The 19081-nt window shown below is 51.4% G+C and overlaps 1 protein-coding gene across 1 annotated transcript in view; it reads right to left on the bottom strand.

The window, feature by feature from the left end:
- Window positions 1–19081, bottom strand: part of ilk (integrin-linked kinase) — a 284664-nt gene that overhangs the window by 157662 nt on the left and 107921 nt on the right. Inside the window, exon 3 of the mRNA XM_072477562.1 lies at window positions 5581–5746. Coding sequence (XP_072333663.1) covers window positions 5581–5746 — 166 coding nt within the window. The remainder of the gene's footprint in view (window positions 1–5580; window positions 5747–19081) is intronic.

Raw genomic sequence — 19081 nt, 5'->3', positions numbered from 1 at the left:
CATGGACAGTGACCTGGGGCTGGGATCGAAGCAAGGTCCTCAGCGCCATGAGGCAGCAGTGCTAACCACGGTGCCACCGTGTCGCCGGGTACTCAGCGCCATGAGGCAGCAGTGCTAACCACGGTGCCACCGTGTCGCCGGGTACTCAGCGCCATGAGGCAGCAGTGCTAACCACGGTGCCACCATGCACCCCTTTTGATGCAAAACCAATCCATAGTTAGCATGCAGCAACACTCAGTTCTCAAGACGGTTGAAAAAGTAGGGGAAAATCAGGCTTCAATTTTTGAAACAAAAATGATATAAATAGCTTCAATCAAAACAGAGGCGGCCTCTGGTCCCAAGGAAGGTAAAACTTCCCTCTGAAAATTAGATTGTCCTTTGATGGGTTTGATTACAACAGTAATGAGTTTCTTGCCTGCTAGAGACAGCACTTCACCCAACAACAAGCCCTCACAAGTCCTGAATGATGGGAGATGGACAAGCTTCTGTGATGTACAGACTGTCTTATATCTCAGTCTGCTATTTGCAGCCAACCCATGAGATACTCCACGAGATAAAGCCACAGATTAAAGAGCAATAAACAGAGGGGGAACTGAAAATCTGTTGGCAATGCAACAACTCACACTGAAGGTATTCACTACTCATTCCATCCAAATCGGACATACCTGTACCATCCACACCACACATACATGTACCACCCACACCACACATACCTGTACCATCCACACCACACATACATGTACCACCCACACCACACATACCTGTACCACCCACACCACACATACCTGTACCACCCACACCACACACACCTGTACCATACACACCACACATACCTGTACCGTACACACCACACATACCTGTACCATACACACCACACATACCTGTACCACCCACACCACACATACCTGTACCGTACACACCACACATACCTGTACCACCCACACCACACATATCTGTACCACCCACACCACACATATCTGTACCACCCACACCACACATACCTGTACCACCCACACCACACATACCTGTACCATCCACACCACACATACATGTACCACCCACACCACACATACCTGTACCACCCACACCACACATACCTGTACCACCCACACCACACACACCTGTACCGTACACACCACACATACCTGTACCGTACACACCACACATACCTGTACCTTACACACCACACATACCTGTACCGTACACACCACACACACCTGTACCACCCACACCACACATACCTGTACCACCCACACCACACATACCTGTACCACCCACACCACACATATCTGTACTGTACACATCACACATACCTGTACCACCCACACCACACATACCTGTACCACCCACACCACACATACCTGTACCATCCACACCACACATACCTGTACCACCCACACCACACATACCTGTACCGTACACACCACACATACCTGTACCATACACACCACACATAGCTGTACCACCCACACCACACATACCTGTACCGTACACACCACACATACCTGTACCGTACACACCACACATACCTGTACCGTACACACCACACATACCTGTACCATCCACACCACACATACCTGTACCACCCACACCACACATACCTGTACCACCCACACCACACATACCTGTACCGTACACACCACACATACCTGTACCACCCACACCACACATACCTGTACCACCCACACCACACATACCTGTACCGTACACACCACACATACCTGTACCATACACACCACACATACCTGTACCACCCACACCACACATACCTGTACCACCCACACCACACATACCTGTACCATACACACCATACATACCTGTACCACCCACACCACACATACCTGTACCGTACACACCACACATACCTGTACCGTACACACCACACATGCCTGTACCACCCACACCACACATGCCTGTACCACCCACACCACACATACCTATACCACCCACACCACACATACCTGTACCGTACACACCACACATACCTGTACCGTACACACCACACATACCTGTACCACCCACACCACACATACCTGTACCACCCACACCACACATACCTGTACCACCCACACCACACATGCCTGTACCAACCACACCACACATACCTATACCACCCACACCACACATACCTGCACCGTACACACCACACATACCTGTACCACCCACACCACACATACCTGTACCGTACACACCACACATACCTGCACCGTACACACCACACATAACTGCACCGTACACACCACACATACCTGTACCAACCACACCACACATACCTGTACCGTACACACCACACATACCTGTACCACCCACACCACACATACCTGTACCGTACACGCCACACATACCTGTACCACCCACACCACACATACCTGTACCACCCACACCACACATACCTGTACCATACACACCACACATGCCTGTACCACCCACACCACACATGCCTGTACCACCCACACCACACATACCTGTACCACCCACACCACACATACCTGTACCATCCACACCACACATACCTGTACCATCCACACCACACATACCTGTACCACCCACACCACACATACCTGTACCGTACACACCACACATACCTGTACCATACACACCTCACATACCTGTACCACCCACATCACACATACCTGTACCGTACACACCACACATACCTGTACCATACACACCACACATACCTGTACCACCCACACCACACATACCTGTACCATACACACCACACATACCTGTACCACCCACACCACACATACCTGTACCGTACACACCACACATACCTGTACCGTACACACCACACATACCTGTACCACCCACACCACACATACCTGTACCACCCACACCACACATACCTGTACCATACACACCACACATACCTGTACCACCCACACCACACATACCTATACCACCCACACCACACATACCTGTACCGTACACACCACACATACCTGTACCGTACACACCACACATACCTGTACCGTACACACCACACATACCTGTACCGTACACACCACACATACCTGTACCGTACACACCACACATACCTGTACCGTACACACCACACATTCCTGTACCACCCACACCACACATACCTGTACCACCCACACCACACATACCTGTACCATACACACCACACATGCCTGTACCACCCACACCACACATACCTGTACCACCCACACCACACATACCTGTACCATACACACCACATATACCTGTACCGTACACAACACACATACCTGTACCATACACACCACACATACCTGTACCACCCACACCACACATACCTGTACTATACACACCACACATACCTGTACCATACACACCACACATACCTGTACCACCCACACCACACATACCTGTACCACACACACCACACATACCTGTACCATACACACCACACATACCTGTACCATACACACCACACATACCTGTACCATACACACCACACATACCTGTACCGTACACACCACACATACCTGTACCGTACACACCACACATACCTGTACCATACACACCACACATACCTGTACCATACACACCACACATACCTGTACCACCCACACCACACATACCTGTACCACCCACACCACACACACCTGTACCACCCACACCACACATACCTGTACCATACACACCACACATACCTGTACCATACACACCACACACACCTGTACCATACACACCACACACACCTGTACCACCCACACCACACATACCTGTACCGTACACACCACACATACCTGTACCACCCACACCACACATACCTGTACCGTACACACCACACATACCTGTACCACCCACACCACACATACCTGTACCACCCACACCACACATACCTGTACCACCCACACCACACATACCTGTACTATACACACCACACATACCTGTACCACCCACACCACACATACCTGTACCACCCACACCACACATGCCTGTACCACCCACACCACACATGCCTGTACCACCCACACCACACATGCCTGTACCACCCACACCACACATGCCTGTACCGTACACACCACACATACCTGTGCCACCCACACCACACATACCTGTACCGTACACACCACACATACCTGTACCGTACACACCACACATACCTGTACCGTACACACCACACATACCTGTACCGTACACACCACACATACCTGTACCACCCACACCACACATACCTGTACCGTACACACCACACCTGTACCACCAACACCACCGTAGCAAAGAACAAAGAAAAGTACAGCACGGAATTCTCGGAAGACTAGGGTTGAAGTAGAAAAGTAACCTTCAGGTTCCTGGGGAAACTGACACTGGTTGAAAATACAAATGGGACTGAGGGATATGGGGAAAAGGTGGGTAGGTGGGATTGAGGGATATGGGGAGAAGGTTGGATTGAGATTCAAAACACTACTTCCACAAACACCCTTTAAATTGTCTCTCATTATTATGCTTTCCTTAGCGGTTTGCATTGCAAAAACCAGACAGGTTTCCAGAAACTTGTGAGCAGAACATCCACTCCACTTTTACCAGCGAATCCACTCCAGGCTTTTACACCAACCCTTCAGGATTTCTTTTTCTTGACTGCCTTCCACTGTCAACACAAACTCTGATATTCAGCCAACAGTGTCTTCCCAATTACATAAAAATTTGTTTCTCGGATGGTCGTAAGACATTTCAAACTTTAGGATTTCTTTAGAAACCTATCTTCTCACCAGCTGGTTCCCTGACAGCTTTGTTTGTGTGGCCCATGAACATTGTCCCGTTCTATTTCCAGGTTTCTAGAACCAGCCGTCCTATAGTTCCTCTGCAGCTTACTTTCTTGCATTTTAATTCTTTGAGCAAAGCTATGAGAGCTGCCTTCCCATTCTCTCCCCGTCTCCAACAGCTGTTAGCAGAGCTCTGGGCAATGTCCCTTTCCTGACAGTCTGAACTGCACTAACTTACCACCCCCCCCCTCCCAAACTTCCAGTTAAAACTAAAGAAAAAAGGGAAGTTTTTTTTTATCCCTTACAAGGGCCTCTAGTTGCCAAGCGACGATATTTACTCTTCATGATGTCGCTCCCTGTTACGATTGGAATTTGCGTAGAGGATAGATTGGAGAGGTTGGCATTGTTCTCCTTAGAGAAAAGAAGGCGAAGAGGACATTTGATGGAGATGTTCAAAATCATGAGGGGGCTGGACAGGGTAGACAGGGAGAAACTATTCCTGCTCGTGAAAGGATCGAGAATGAGAAAGCGCAGATTTAAAGTGATTAATAAAAGAAGCAAACACGAAGTGTGGTGGAGGCAGGTTCAACTGAGGAATTGGTGAGCACATTAGGTGATAGATGATCATTTGAATAGGGCCAATGTGCAGGGGTACGTGGAAAAGGCACTAAAAACGGGAGTGCACTAAGTCATAATGCTGATTTGGAGGGCCGCTGCAGACACAATGCGCCGAATGGCCTCTTTCTGCACCTTATCAATTCTGGGATTCTGGGATTGAGAGATATGGGGAGAAGGTGCAGAGGTGGGATTGGTCTGTGAAATAGAGGATAGATACTTGTTTGATTTTAAAAGGTATTGACCCGAGTTTGAGAAACTGTCTTACCTTTTGAACAATATCCCGGTGGCCATGGCTGGCAGCAAGATGCAGAGGTGTGTCATCGCCCCGGTTCATCACATTGATCCGAGCCCCACGCATTATCAACATGTCAACAACATTGCATCGTCCCTCCCGACAGGCCCAGTGCAGGGGGCTGAAGCCATGGTCATCACTGCAAAAAAAAATCAGGCCAGTCAGAGAGCACACTGGAGAGGTGAATACTGCACGATACACCGACCGAGTGAATCAAACCGCACGGTACAGGGATTAACACACCGACCGAGTGAATCAAACCGCACGGTACAGGGATTAACACACCGACCGAGTGAATCAAACCGCACGGTACAGCGATTAACACACCGACCGAGTGATTCAAACCGCACGGTACAGGGATTAACACACCGACCGAGTGAATCAAACCGCACGGTACAGCGATTAACACACCGACCGAGTGATTCAAACCGCACGGTACAGGGATTAACACACCGACCGAGTGAATCAAACCGCACGGTACAGGGATTAACACACCGACCGAGTGAATCAAACCGCACGGTACAGCGATTAACACACCGACCGAGTGATTCAAACCGCACGGTACAGGGATTAACACACTGACCGAGTGAATCAAACCGCACGGTACAGCGATTAACACACCGACCGAGTGAATCAAACCGCACGGTACAGCGATTAACACACCGACCGAGTGAATCAAACCGCACGGTACAGGGATTAACACACCGACCGAGTGAATCAAACCGCACGGTACAGCGATTAACACACCGACCGAGTGAATCAAACCGCACGGACAGGGATTAACACACCGACCGAGTGAATCAAACCGCACGGTACAGCGATTAACACACCGACCGAGTGAATCAAACCGCACGGTACAGGGATTAACACACCGACCGAGTGAATCAAACCGCACGGTACAGGGATTAACACACCGACCGAGTGAATCAAACCGCACGGTACAGGGATTAACACACCGACCGAGTGAATCAAACCGCACGGTACAGCGTTTAACACACCGACCGAGTGATTCAAACCGCACGGTACAGGGATTAACACACTGACCGAGTGAATCAAACCGCACGGTACAGCGATTAACACACCGACCGAGTGAATCAAACCGCACGGTACAGGGATTAACACACCGACCGAGTGAATCAAACCGCACGGTACAGGGATTAACACACCGAACGAGTGAATCAAACCGCACGGTACAGGGATTAACAGACCGACCGAGTGAATCAAACCGCACGGTACAGCGATTAACACACCGACCGAGTGAATCAAACCGCACGGTACAGGGATTAACACACCGACCGAGTGAATCAAACCGCACGGTACAGCGATTAACACACCGACCGAGTGAATCAATCCGCACGGTACAGGGATTAACACACCGACCGAGTGAATCAAACCGCACGGCACAGGGATTAACACACCGACCGAGTGAATCAAACCGCACGGTACAGGGATTAACACACCGACCGAGTGAATCAAACCTCACGGTACAGCGATTAACACACCAACCGAGTGAATCAAACCGCACGGTACAGGGATTAACACACCGACCGAGTGAATCAAACCTCACGGTACAGGGATTAACACACCAACCGAGTGAATCAAACCGCACGGTACAGGGATTAACACACCGACCGAGTGAATCAAACCGCACGGTACAGCGATTAACACACCAACCGAGTGAATCAAACCGCACGGTACAGCGATTAACACACCGACCGAGTGAATCAAACCGCACGGTACAGGGATTAACACACCGACCGAGTGAATCAAACCGCACGGCACAGGGATTAACACACCGACCGAGTGAATCAAACCGCACGGTACTGGGATTAACACACCGACCGAGTGAATCAAACCTCACGGTACAGCGATTAACACACCGACCGAGTGAATCAAACCGCACGGTACAGGGATTAACACACCGACCGAGTGAATCAAACCGCACGGTACAGGGATTAACACACCGACCGAGTGAATCAAACCGCACGGTACAGGGATTAACACACCGACCGAGTGAATCAATCCGCACGGTACAGGGATTAACACACCGACCGAGTGAATCAAACCGCACGGTACAGGGATTAACACACTGACCGAGTGAATCAAACCGCACGGTACAGGGATTAACACACCGACCGAGTGAATCAAACCGCACGGCACAGGGATTAACACACCGACCGAGTGAATCAAACCGCACGGTACTGGGATTAACACACCGACCGAGTGAATCAAACCTCACGGTACAGCGATTAACACACCGACCGAGTGAATCAAACCGCACGGTACAGGGATTAACACACCGACCGAGTGAATCAAACCGCACGGTACAGGGATTAACACACCGACCGAGTGAATCAAACCGCACGGTACAGGGATTAACACACCGACCGAGTGAATCAAACCGCACGGTACAGGGATTAACACACCGACCGAGTGAATCAAACCGCACGGTACAGGGATTAACACACCGACCGAGTGAATCAAACCGCACGGTACAGGGATTAACACACCGACCGAGTGAATCAAACCGCACGGTACAGCGATTAACACACCCACCGAGTGAATCAAACCGCACGGTACAGGGATTAACACACCGACCGGTTGAATCAAACCGCACGGTACAGGGATTAACACACCGACCGAGTGAATCAAACCGCACGGTACAGGGATTAACACACTGACCGAGTGAATCAAACCGCACGGTACAGGGATTAACACACCGACCGAGTGAATCAAACCGCACGGTACAGGGATTAACACACTGACCGAGTGAATCAAACCGCACGGTACAGGGATTAACACACCGACCGAGTGAATCAAACCGCACGGTACAGGGATTAACACACCGACCGAGTGAATCAAACCGCACGGTACAGGGATTAACACACCGACCGAGTGAATCAAACCGCACGGTACAGGGATTAACACACCGACCGAGTGAATCAAACCGCACGGTACAGGGATTAACACACCGACCGAGTGAATCAAACCGCACGGTACAGCGATTAACACACCGACCGAGTGAATCAAACCGCACGGTACAGGGATTAACACACTGACCGAGTGAATCAAACCGCACGGTACAGGGATTAACACACCGACCGAGTGAATCAAACCGCACGGTACAGGGATTAACACACCGACCGGTTGAATCAAACCGCACGGTACAGGGATTAACACACCGACCGAGTGAATCAAACCGCACGGTACAGCGATTAACACACCGACCGAGTGAATCAAACCGCACGGTACAGGGATTAACACACCGACCGAGTGAATCAAACCGCACGGTACAGGGATTAACTCACCGACCGGGTGAATCAAACCGCACGGTACAGGGATTAACACACCGACCGAGTGAATCAAACCGCACGGTACAGGGATTAACACACCGACCGAGTGAATCAAACCGCACGGTACAGGGATTAACACACCGACCGAGTGAATCAAACCGCACGGTACAGGGATTAACACACCGACCGAGTGAATCAAACCGCACGGTACAGGGATTAACACACCGACCGAGTGAATCAAACCGCACGGTACAGGGATTAACACACTGACCGAGTGAATCAAACCGCACGGTACAGGGATTAACACACCGACCGAGTGAATCAAACCGCACGGTACAGGGATTAACACACCGACCGGTTGAATCAAACCGCACGGTACAGGGATTAACACACCGACCGAGTGAATCAAACCGCACGGTACAGCGATTAACACACCGACCGAGTGAATCAAACCGCACGGTACAGGGATTAACACACCGACCGAGTGAATCAAACCGCACGGTACAGGGATTAACTCACCGACCGGGTGAATCAAACCGCACGGTACAGCGATTAACACACCGACCGAGTGAATCAAACCGCACGGCACAGCGATTAACACACCGACCGAGTGAATCAAACCGCACGGTACAGGGATTAACACACCCACCGAGTGAATCAAACCGCACGGTACAGCGATTAACACACCGACCGAGTGAATCAAACCGCACGGCACAGGGATTAACACACCGACCGAGTGAATCAAACCGCACGGTACAGGGATTAACACACCGACCGAGTGAATCAAACCGCACGGTACAGGGATTAACACACCGACCGAGTGAATCAAACCGCACGGCACAGGGATTAACACACCCACCGAGTGAATCAAACCGCACGGTACAGGGATTAACACACCGACCGAGTGAATCAAACCGCACGGCACAGGGATTAACACACCGACCGAGTGAATCAAACCGCACGGTACAGGGATTAACACACCGACCGAGTGAATCAAACCGCACGGCACAGCGATTAACACACCGACCGAGTGAATCAAACCGCACGGCACAGGAATTAACACACCGACCGAGTGAATCAAACCGCACTGTACAGGGATTAACACACCGACCGAGTGAATCAAACCGCACGGTACAGCGATTAACACACCGACCGAGTGAATCAAACCGCACGGTACAGCGATTAACACACCGACCGAGTGAATCAAACCGCACGGTACAGGGATTAACACACCCACCGAGTGAATCAAACCGCACGGTACAGGGATTAACACACTGACCGAGTGAATCAAACCGCACGGTACAGCGATTAACACACCGACCGAGTGAATCAAACCGCACGGTACAGGGATTAACACACCGACCGAGTGAATCAAACCGCACGGCACAGCGATTAACACACCGACCGAGTGAATCAAACCGCACGGTACAGGAATTAACACACCGACCGAGTGAATCAAACCGCACGGTACAGGGATTAACACACCGACCAAGTGAATCAAACCGCACGGTACAGCGACTAACACACCGACCGAGTGAATCAAATCGCACGGTACAGGGATTAACACACCGACCGAGTGAATCAAACCGCACGGTACAGGGATTAACACACCGACCGAGTGAATCAAACCGCACGGTACAGGGATTAACACACCGACCGAGTGAATCAAACCGCACGGTACAGGGATTAACACATCGACCGAGTGAATCAAACCGCACGGTACAGGGATTAACACACCGACCGAGTGAATCAAACCGCACGGTACAGGGATTAACACACCGAACGAGTGAATCAAACCGCACGGTACAGGGATTAACACACCGACCGAGTGAATCAAACCGCACGGTACAGGGATTAACACACCGACCGAGTGAATCAAACCGCACGGTACAGCGATTAACACACCGACCGAGTGAATCAAACCGCACGGTACAGGGATTAACACACCGACCGAGTGAATCAAACCGCACGGCACAGGGATTAACACACCGACCGAGTGAATCAAACCGCACGGTACAGGGATTAACGCACCGACCGAGTGAATCAAACCGCACGGTACAGCGATTAACACACCGACCAGATGAATCAAACCGCACGGTACAGCGATTAACACACCGACCGAGTGATTCAAACCGCACGGTACAGGGATTAACACACCGACCGAGTGAATCAAACCGCACGGTACAGGGATTAACACACCGACCGAGTGAATCAAACCGCACGGTACAGGGATTAACACACTGACCGAGTGAATCAAACCGCACGGTACAGCGATTAACACACCGACCGAGTGAATCAAACCGCACGGTACAGGGATTAACACACTGACCGAGTGAATCAAACCGCACGGTACAGGGATTAACACACTGACCGAGTGAATCAAACCGCACGGTACAGGGATTAACACACCGACCGAGTGATTCAAACCGCACGGCACAGCGAGTAACACACCGACCAAGTGAATCAAACCGCACGGTACAGGGATTAACACACCGACCGAGTGAATCAAACCGCACGGTACAGGGATTAACACACCGACCGAGTGAATCAAACCGCACGGTACAGGGATTAACACACTGACCGAGTGAATCAAACCGCACGGTACAGGGATTAACAGACCGACCGAGTGAATCAAACCGCACGGTACAGGGATTAACAGACCGACCGAGTGAATCAAACCGCACGGTACAGGGATTAACACACCGACCGAGTGAATCAAACCGCACGGTACAGGGATTAACACACCGACCGAGTGAATCAAACCGCACGGTACAGGGATTAACACACTGACCGAGTGAATCAAACCGCACGGTACAGCGATTAACACACCGACCGAGTGAATCAAACCGCACGGTACAGGGATTAACACACCGACCGAGTGAATCAAACCGCACGGTACAGGGATTAACAGACCGACCGAGTGAATCAAACCGCACGGTACAGGGATTAACAGACCGACCGAGTGAATCAAACCGCACGGTACAGGGATTAACACACCGACCGAGTGAATCAAACCGCACGGTACAGGGATTAACACACCGACCGAGTGAATCAAACCGCACGGTACAGGGATTAACACACCGACCGAGTGAATCAAACCGCACGGTACAGGGATTAACACACCGACCGAGTGAATCAAACCGCACGGTACAGGGATTAACACACCGACCGAGTGAATCAAACCGCACGGTACAGCGATTAACACACCGACCGAGTGAATCAAACCGCACGGTACAGGGATTAACACACCGACCGAGTGAATCAAACCGCACGGTACAGCGATTAACACACCGACCGAGTGAATCAAACCCCACGGCACAGGGATTAACACACCCACCGAGTGAATCAAACCGCACGGTACAGGGATTAACACACTGACCGAGTGAATCAAACCGCACGGTACAGGGATTAACACACCGACCGAGTGAATCAAACCGCACGGTACAGGGATTAACACACCGACCGGTTGAATCAAACCGCACGGTACAGGGATTAACACACCGACCGAGTGAATCAAACCGCACGGTACAGCGATTAACACACCGACCGAGTGAATCAAACCGCACGGTACAGGGATTAACACACCGACCGAGTGAATCAAACCGCACGGTACAGGGATTAACACACCGACCGAGTGAATCAAACCGCACGGTACAGGGATTAACACACCGACCGAGTGAATCAAACCGCACGGTACAGGGATTAACACACCGACCGAGTGAATCAAACCGCACGGTACAGGGATTAACACACTGACCGAGTGAATCAAACCGCACGGTACAGGGATTAACACACCGACCGAGTGAATCAAACCGCACGGTACAGGGATTAACACACCGACCGGTTGAATCAAACCGCACGGTACAGGGATTAACACACCGACCGAGTGAATCAAACCGCACGGTACAGCGATTAACACACCGACCGAGTGAATCAAACCGCACGGTACAGGGATTAACACACCGACCGAGTGAATCAAACCGCACGGTACAGGGATTAACACACCGACCGGTTGAATCAAACCGCACGGTACAGGGATTAACACACCGACCGAGTGAATCAAACCGCACGGTACAGGGATTAACACACCGACCGAGTGAATCAAACCGCACGGTACAGCGATTAACACACCCACCGAGTGAATCAAACCGCACGGTACAGGGATTAACACACCGACCGAGTGAATCAAACCGCACGGTACAGGGATTAACACACCGACCGGTTGAATCAAACCGCACGGTACAGCGATTAACACACCCACCGAGTGAATCAAACCGCACGGTACAGGGATTAACGCACCGACCGAGTGAATCAAACCGCACGGTACAGCGACTAACACACCGACCGAGTGAATCAAATCGCACGGTACAGGGATTAACACACCGACCGAGTGAATCAAACCGCACGGTACAGGGATTAACACACCGACCGAGTGAATCAAACCGCACGGTACAGGGATTAACACATCGACCGAGTGAATCAAACCGCACGGTACAGGGATTAACACACCGACCGAGTGAATCAAACCGCACGGTACAGGGATTAACACACCGAACGAGTGAATCAAACCGCACGGTACAGGGATTAACACACCGACCGAGTGAATCAATCCGCACGGTACAGCGATTAACACACCGACCGAGTGATTCAAACCGCACGGTACAGGGATTAACACACCGACCGAGTGAATCAAACCGCACGGTACAGCGATTAACACACCGACCGAGTGATTCAAACCGCACGGTACAGGGATTAACACACCGACCGAGTGAATCAAACCGCACGGTACAGCGATTAACACACCGACCGAGTGAATCAAACCGCACGGTACAGGGGTTAACACACCGACCGAGTGAATCAAACCGCACGGCACAGGGATTAACACACCGACCGAGTGAATCAAACCGCACGGTACAGGGATTAACGCACCGACCGAGTGAATCAAACCGCACGGTACAGCGATTAACACACCGACCGAGTGAATCAAACCGCACGGTACAGCGATTAACACACCGACCGAGTGAATCAAACCGCACGGTACAGCGATTAACACACCGACCAGATGAATCAAACCGCACGGTACAGGGATTAACACACCGACCGAGTGAATCAAACCGCACGGTACAGCGATTAACACACCGACCGAGTGAATCAAACCGCACGGTACAGCGATTAACACACCGACCGAGTGAATCAAACCGCACGGTACAGGGATTAACACACCGACCGAGTGAATCAAACCGCACGGCACAGGGATTAACACACCGACCGAGTGAATCAAACCGCACGGTACAGGGATTAACACACCGACCGAGTGAATCAAACCGCACGGCACAGGGATTAACACACCGACCGAGTGAATCAAACCGCACGGCACAGGGATTAACACACCGAGCGAGTGAATCAAACCGCACGGTACAGGGATGAACACACCGACCAAGTGAATCAAACCGCACGGTACAGGGATTAACACACCGACCGGGTGAATCAAACTGCACGGTACAGCGATTAACACACCGACCGAGTGAATCAAACCGCACGGCACAGGGATTAACACACCGAGCGAGTGAATCAAACCGCACGGTACAGGGATGAACACACCGACCAAGTGAATCAAACCGCACGGTACAGGGATTAACACACCGACCGAGTGAATCAAACCGCACGGTACAGGGATTAACACACCGACCGAGTGAATCAAACCGCACGGTACAGGGATTAACACACCGACCGGGTGAATCAAACCGCACGGTACAGCGATTAACACCGACCGAGTGAATCAAACCGCACGGTACAGCGATTAACACACCGACCGAGTGAATCAAACCGCACGGTACAGGGATTAACACACCGACCGAGTGAATCAAACCGCACGGTACAGGGATTAACACACCGACCGAGTGAATCAAACCGCATGGTACAGGGATTAACACACCGACCGAGTGAATCAAACCGCACGGTACAGGGATTAACACACCGACCGAGTGAATCAAACCGCACGGTACAGGGATTAACACACTGACCGAGTGAATCAAACCGCACGGTACAGGGATTAACACACCGACCGAGTGAATCAAACCGCATGGTACAGGGATTAACACACCGACCGAGTGAATCAAACCGCACGGACAGGGATTAACACACCGACCGAGTGAATCAAACCGCACGGCACAGCGATTAACACACCGACCGAGTGAATCAAACCGCACGGACAGGGATTAACACACCGACCGGGTGAATCAAACCGCACGGTACTGGGTTTAACACACCGACCGAGTGAATCAAACCGCACGGTACAGGGATTAACACACCGACCGAGTGAATCAAACCGCACGGTACAGGGATTAACACACCGACCGAGTGAATCAAACCGCACGGTACAGGGATTAACACACCGACCGAGTGAATCAAACCGCACGGCACAGCGATTAACACACCGACCGATAGAATCAAACCGCACGGTGCAGGGATTAACACACCGACCGAGTGAATCAAACCGCACGGCACAGGGATTAACACACCGACCGAGTGAATCAAACCCCACGGTACAGGGATTAACACACCGACCGAGTGAATCAAACCGCACGGTACAGGGATTAACACACCGACCGAGTGAATCAAACTGCACGGTACAGCGATTAACACACCGACCGAGTGAATCAAACCGCACGGTACAGGGATTAACACACCGACCGAGTGAATCAAACCGCACGGTACAGGGATTAACACACCGACCGAGTGAATCAAACCGCACGGTACAGCGATTAACACACCGACCGAGTGAATCAAACCGCACGGTACAGGGATTAACACACCGACCGAGTGAATCAAACCGCACGGTACAGGGATTAACACACCGACCGAGTGCATCAAACCGCACGGTACAGGGATTAACACACCGAACGAGTGAATTAAACCGCACGGTACAGGGATTAACACACCGACCGAGTGAATCAAACCGCACGGTACAGGGATTAACACACCGAACGAGTGAATTAAACCGCACGGTACAGCGATTAACACACCGACCGAGTGAATCAAACCCCACGGTACAGGGATTAACAGACCAAGCGAGTGAATCAAACCGCGTGGTACAGGGATTAACACACCGACCGAGTGAATCAAACCGCACGGTACAGGGATTAACACACCGACCGAGTGAATCAAACCGCACGGTACAGGGATTAACACACCGACCGAGTGAATCAAACCGCGTGGTACAGGGATTAACACACCGACCGAGTGAATCAAACCGCACGGTACAGGGATTAACACACCGACCGAGTGAATCAAACCGCACGGTACAGCGATTAACACACCGACCGAGTGAATCAAACCGCACGGTACAGGGATTAACACACCGACCGAGTGAATCAAACCGCACGGCACAGCGATTAACACACCGACCGAGTGAATCAAACCGCACGGTACAGGGATTAACACACCGAGCGAGTGAATCAAACCGCAACACACCGAGCGAGTGAATCAAACCGCACGGACCGATGAACAACCGCCGTAGATTAACACACCGACCGAGTGAATCAAACCGCACGGTACAGGGATTAACACACCGACCGAGTGAATCAAACCGCACGGTACAGGGATTAACACACCGACCGAATGAATCAAACCGCACGGTACAGGGATTAACACACCGACCGAGTGAATCAAACCGCACGGTACAGGGATTAACACACCGACCGAGTGAATCAAACCTCACGGTACAGGGATTAACACACCGACCGAGTGAATCAAACCGCACGGTACAGGGATTAACACACCGACCGAGTGAATCAAACCGCACGGTACAGCGATTAACACACCGACCGAGTGATTCAAACCGCACGGTACAGGGATTAACACACCGACCGAGTGAATCAAACCGCACGGTACAGCGATTAACACACCGACCGAGTGAATCAAACCGCACGGTACAGGGATTAACACACCGACCGGGTGAATCAAACCGCACGGTACAGGGATTAACACACCGACCGAGTGAATCAAACCGCACGGTACAGGGATTAACACACCGACCGAGTGAATCAAACCGCGCGGCACAGCGATTAACACACCGACCGAGTGAATCAAACCGCACGGTCCAGGGATTAACACACCGAGCGAGTGAATCAAACCGCACGGTACAGGGATTAACACACCGACTGAGTGAATCAAACCGCACGGTACAGCGATTAACACACCGACCGAGTGAATCAAACCGCACGGTACAGCGATTAACACACCGACCGAGTGAATCAAACCGCACGGTACAGGGATTAACACACCGACCGAGTGAATCAAACCGCAGGTACAGCGATTAACACACCGACCGAGTGAATCAAACCGCACGGCACAGGGATTAACACACTGACCGAGTGAATCAAACCGCACGGTACAGGGATTAACACACCGACCGAGTGAATCAAACCGCACGGCACAGGGATTAACACACCGACCGGGTGAATCAAACCGCACGGTACAGGGATTAACACACCGACCGAGTGAATCAAACCGCACGGTACAGGGATTAACACACCGACCGAGTGAATCAAACCGCACGGTACAGCGATTAACACACCGACCGAGTGAATCAAACCGCACGGCACAGGGATTAACACACCGACCGAGTGAATCAAACCGCACGGTACAGCGATTAACAAACCGACCGAGTGAATCAAACCGCACGGTACAGGGATTAACACACCGACCGAGTGAATCAAACCGCACGGTACAGCGATTAACACACCGACCGAGTGAATGAAACCGCACGGTACAGGGATTAACACACCGACCGAGTGAATCAAACCGCACGGTACAGCGATTAACACACCGACCGAGTGAATAAAACCGCACGGTACAGCGATTAACACACTGACCGAGTGAATCAAACCGCACGGTACAGGGATTAACACACCGACCGAGTGAATCAAACCGCACGGTACAGGGATTAACACACCGACCGAGTGAATCAAACCGCACTGTACAGGGATTAACACACCGACCGAGTGAATCAAACCTCACGGTACAGGGATTAACACACCGACCGAGTGAATCAAACCGCACGGTACAGGGATTAACACACCGACCGAGTGAATCAAACCGCACGGTACAGGGATTAACACACCGACCGAGTGAATCAAACCGCACGGTACAGGGATTAACACACCGACCGAGTGAATCAAACCGCACGGTACAGGGATTAACACACCGACCGAGTGAATGAAACCGCACGGTACAGGGATTAACACACCGACCGAGTGAATCAAACCGCACGGCACAGGGATTAACACACCGACCAAGTGAATCAAACCGCACTGTACAGGGATTAACACACCGACCGAGTGAATCAAACCGCACGGTACAGGGATTAACACACCGACCGAGTGAATCAAACCGCACGGTACAGGGATTAACACACCGACCGAGTGAATCAAACCGCACGGTACAGGGATTAACACACCGACCGAGTGAATCAAACCGCACGGTACAGGGATTAACACACCGACCCAGTGAATCAAACCTCACGGTACAGGGATTAACACACCGACCGAGTGAATCAAACCGCACGGTACAGGGATTAACTCACCGTCCGGGTGAATCAAACCGCACTGTACAGGGATTAACACACCGACCGAGTGAATCAAACCGCACGGTACAGGGATTAACACACCGACCGAGTGAATCAAACCGCACGGTACAGCGATTAACACACCGACCGAGTGAATCAAACCGCACGGTACAGGGATTAACTCACCGACCGGGTGAATCAAACCGCACTGTACAGGGATTAACACACCGACCGAGTGAATCAAACCGCACGGACAGGGATTAACACACCGACCGAGTGAATCAAACCGCACGGACAGGGATTAACACACCGACCGAGTGAATCAAACCGCACGGTACAGGGATTAACACACCGACCGAGTGAATCAAACCGCACGGCACAGCGATTAACACACCGACCGAGTGAATCAAACCGCACGGTACAGCGATTAACACACCGACCGAGTGAATCAAACCGCACGGTACAGGGATTAACACACCGACCGAGTGAATCAAACCGCACGGTACAGGGATTAACACACCGACCGAGTGAATCAAACCGCACGGTACAGGGATTAACACACCGACCGAGTGAATCAAACCGCACGGACAGGGATTAACACACCGACCGAGTG

Source organism: Scyliorhinus torazame, chromosome 15 (assembly GCF_047496885.1).
Source record: "Scyliorhinus torazame isolate Kashiwa2021f chromosome 15, sScyTor2.1, whole genome shotgun sequence".
NCBI classification, from domain to species: domain Eukaryota; kingdom Metazoa; phylum Chordata; class Chondrichthyes; order Carcharhiniformes; family Scyliorhinidae; genus Scyliorhinus; species Scyliorhinus torazame.
This window is presented reverse-complemented; position numbering and strand designations above follow the sequence as displayed.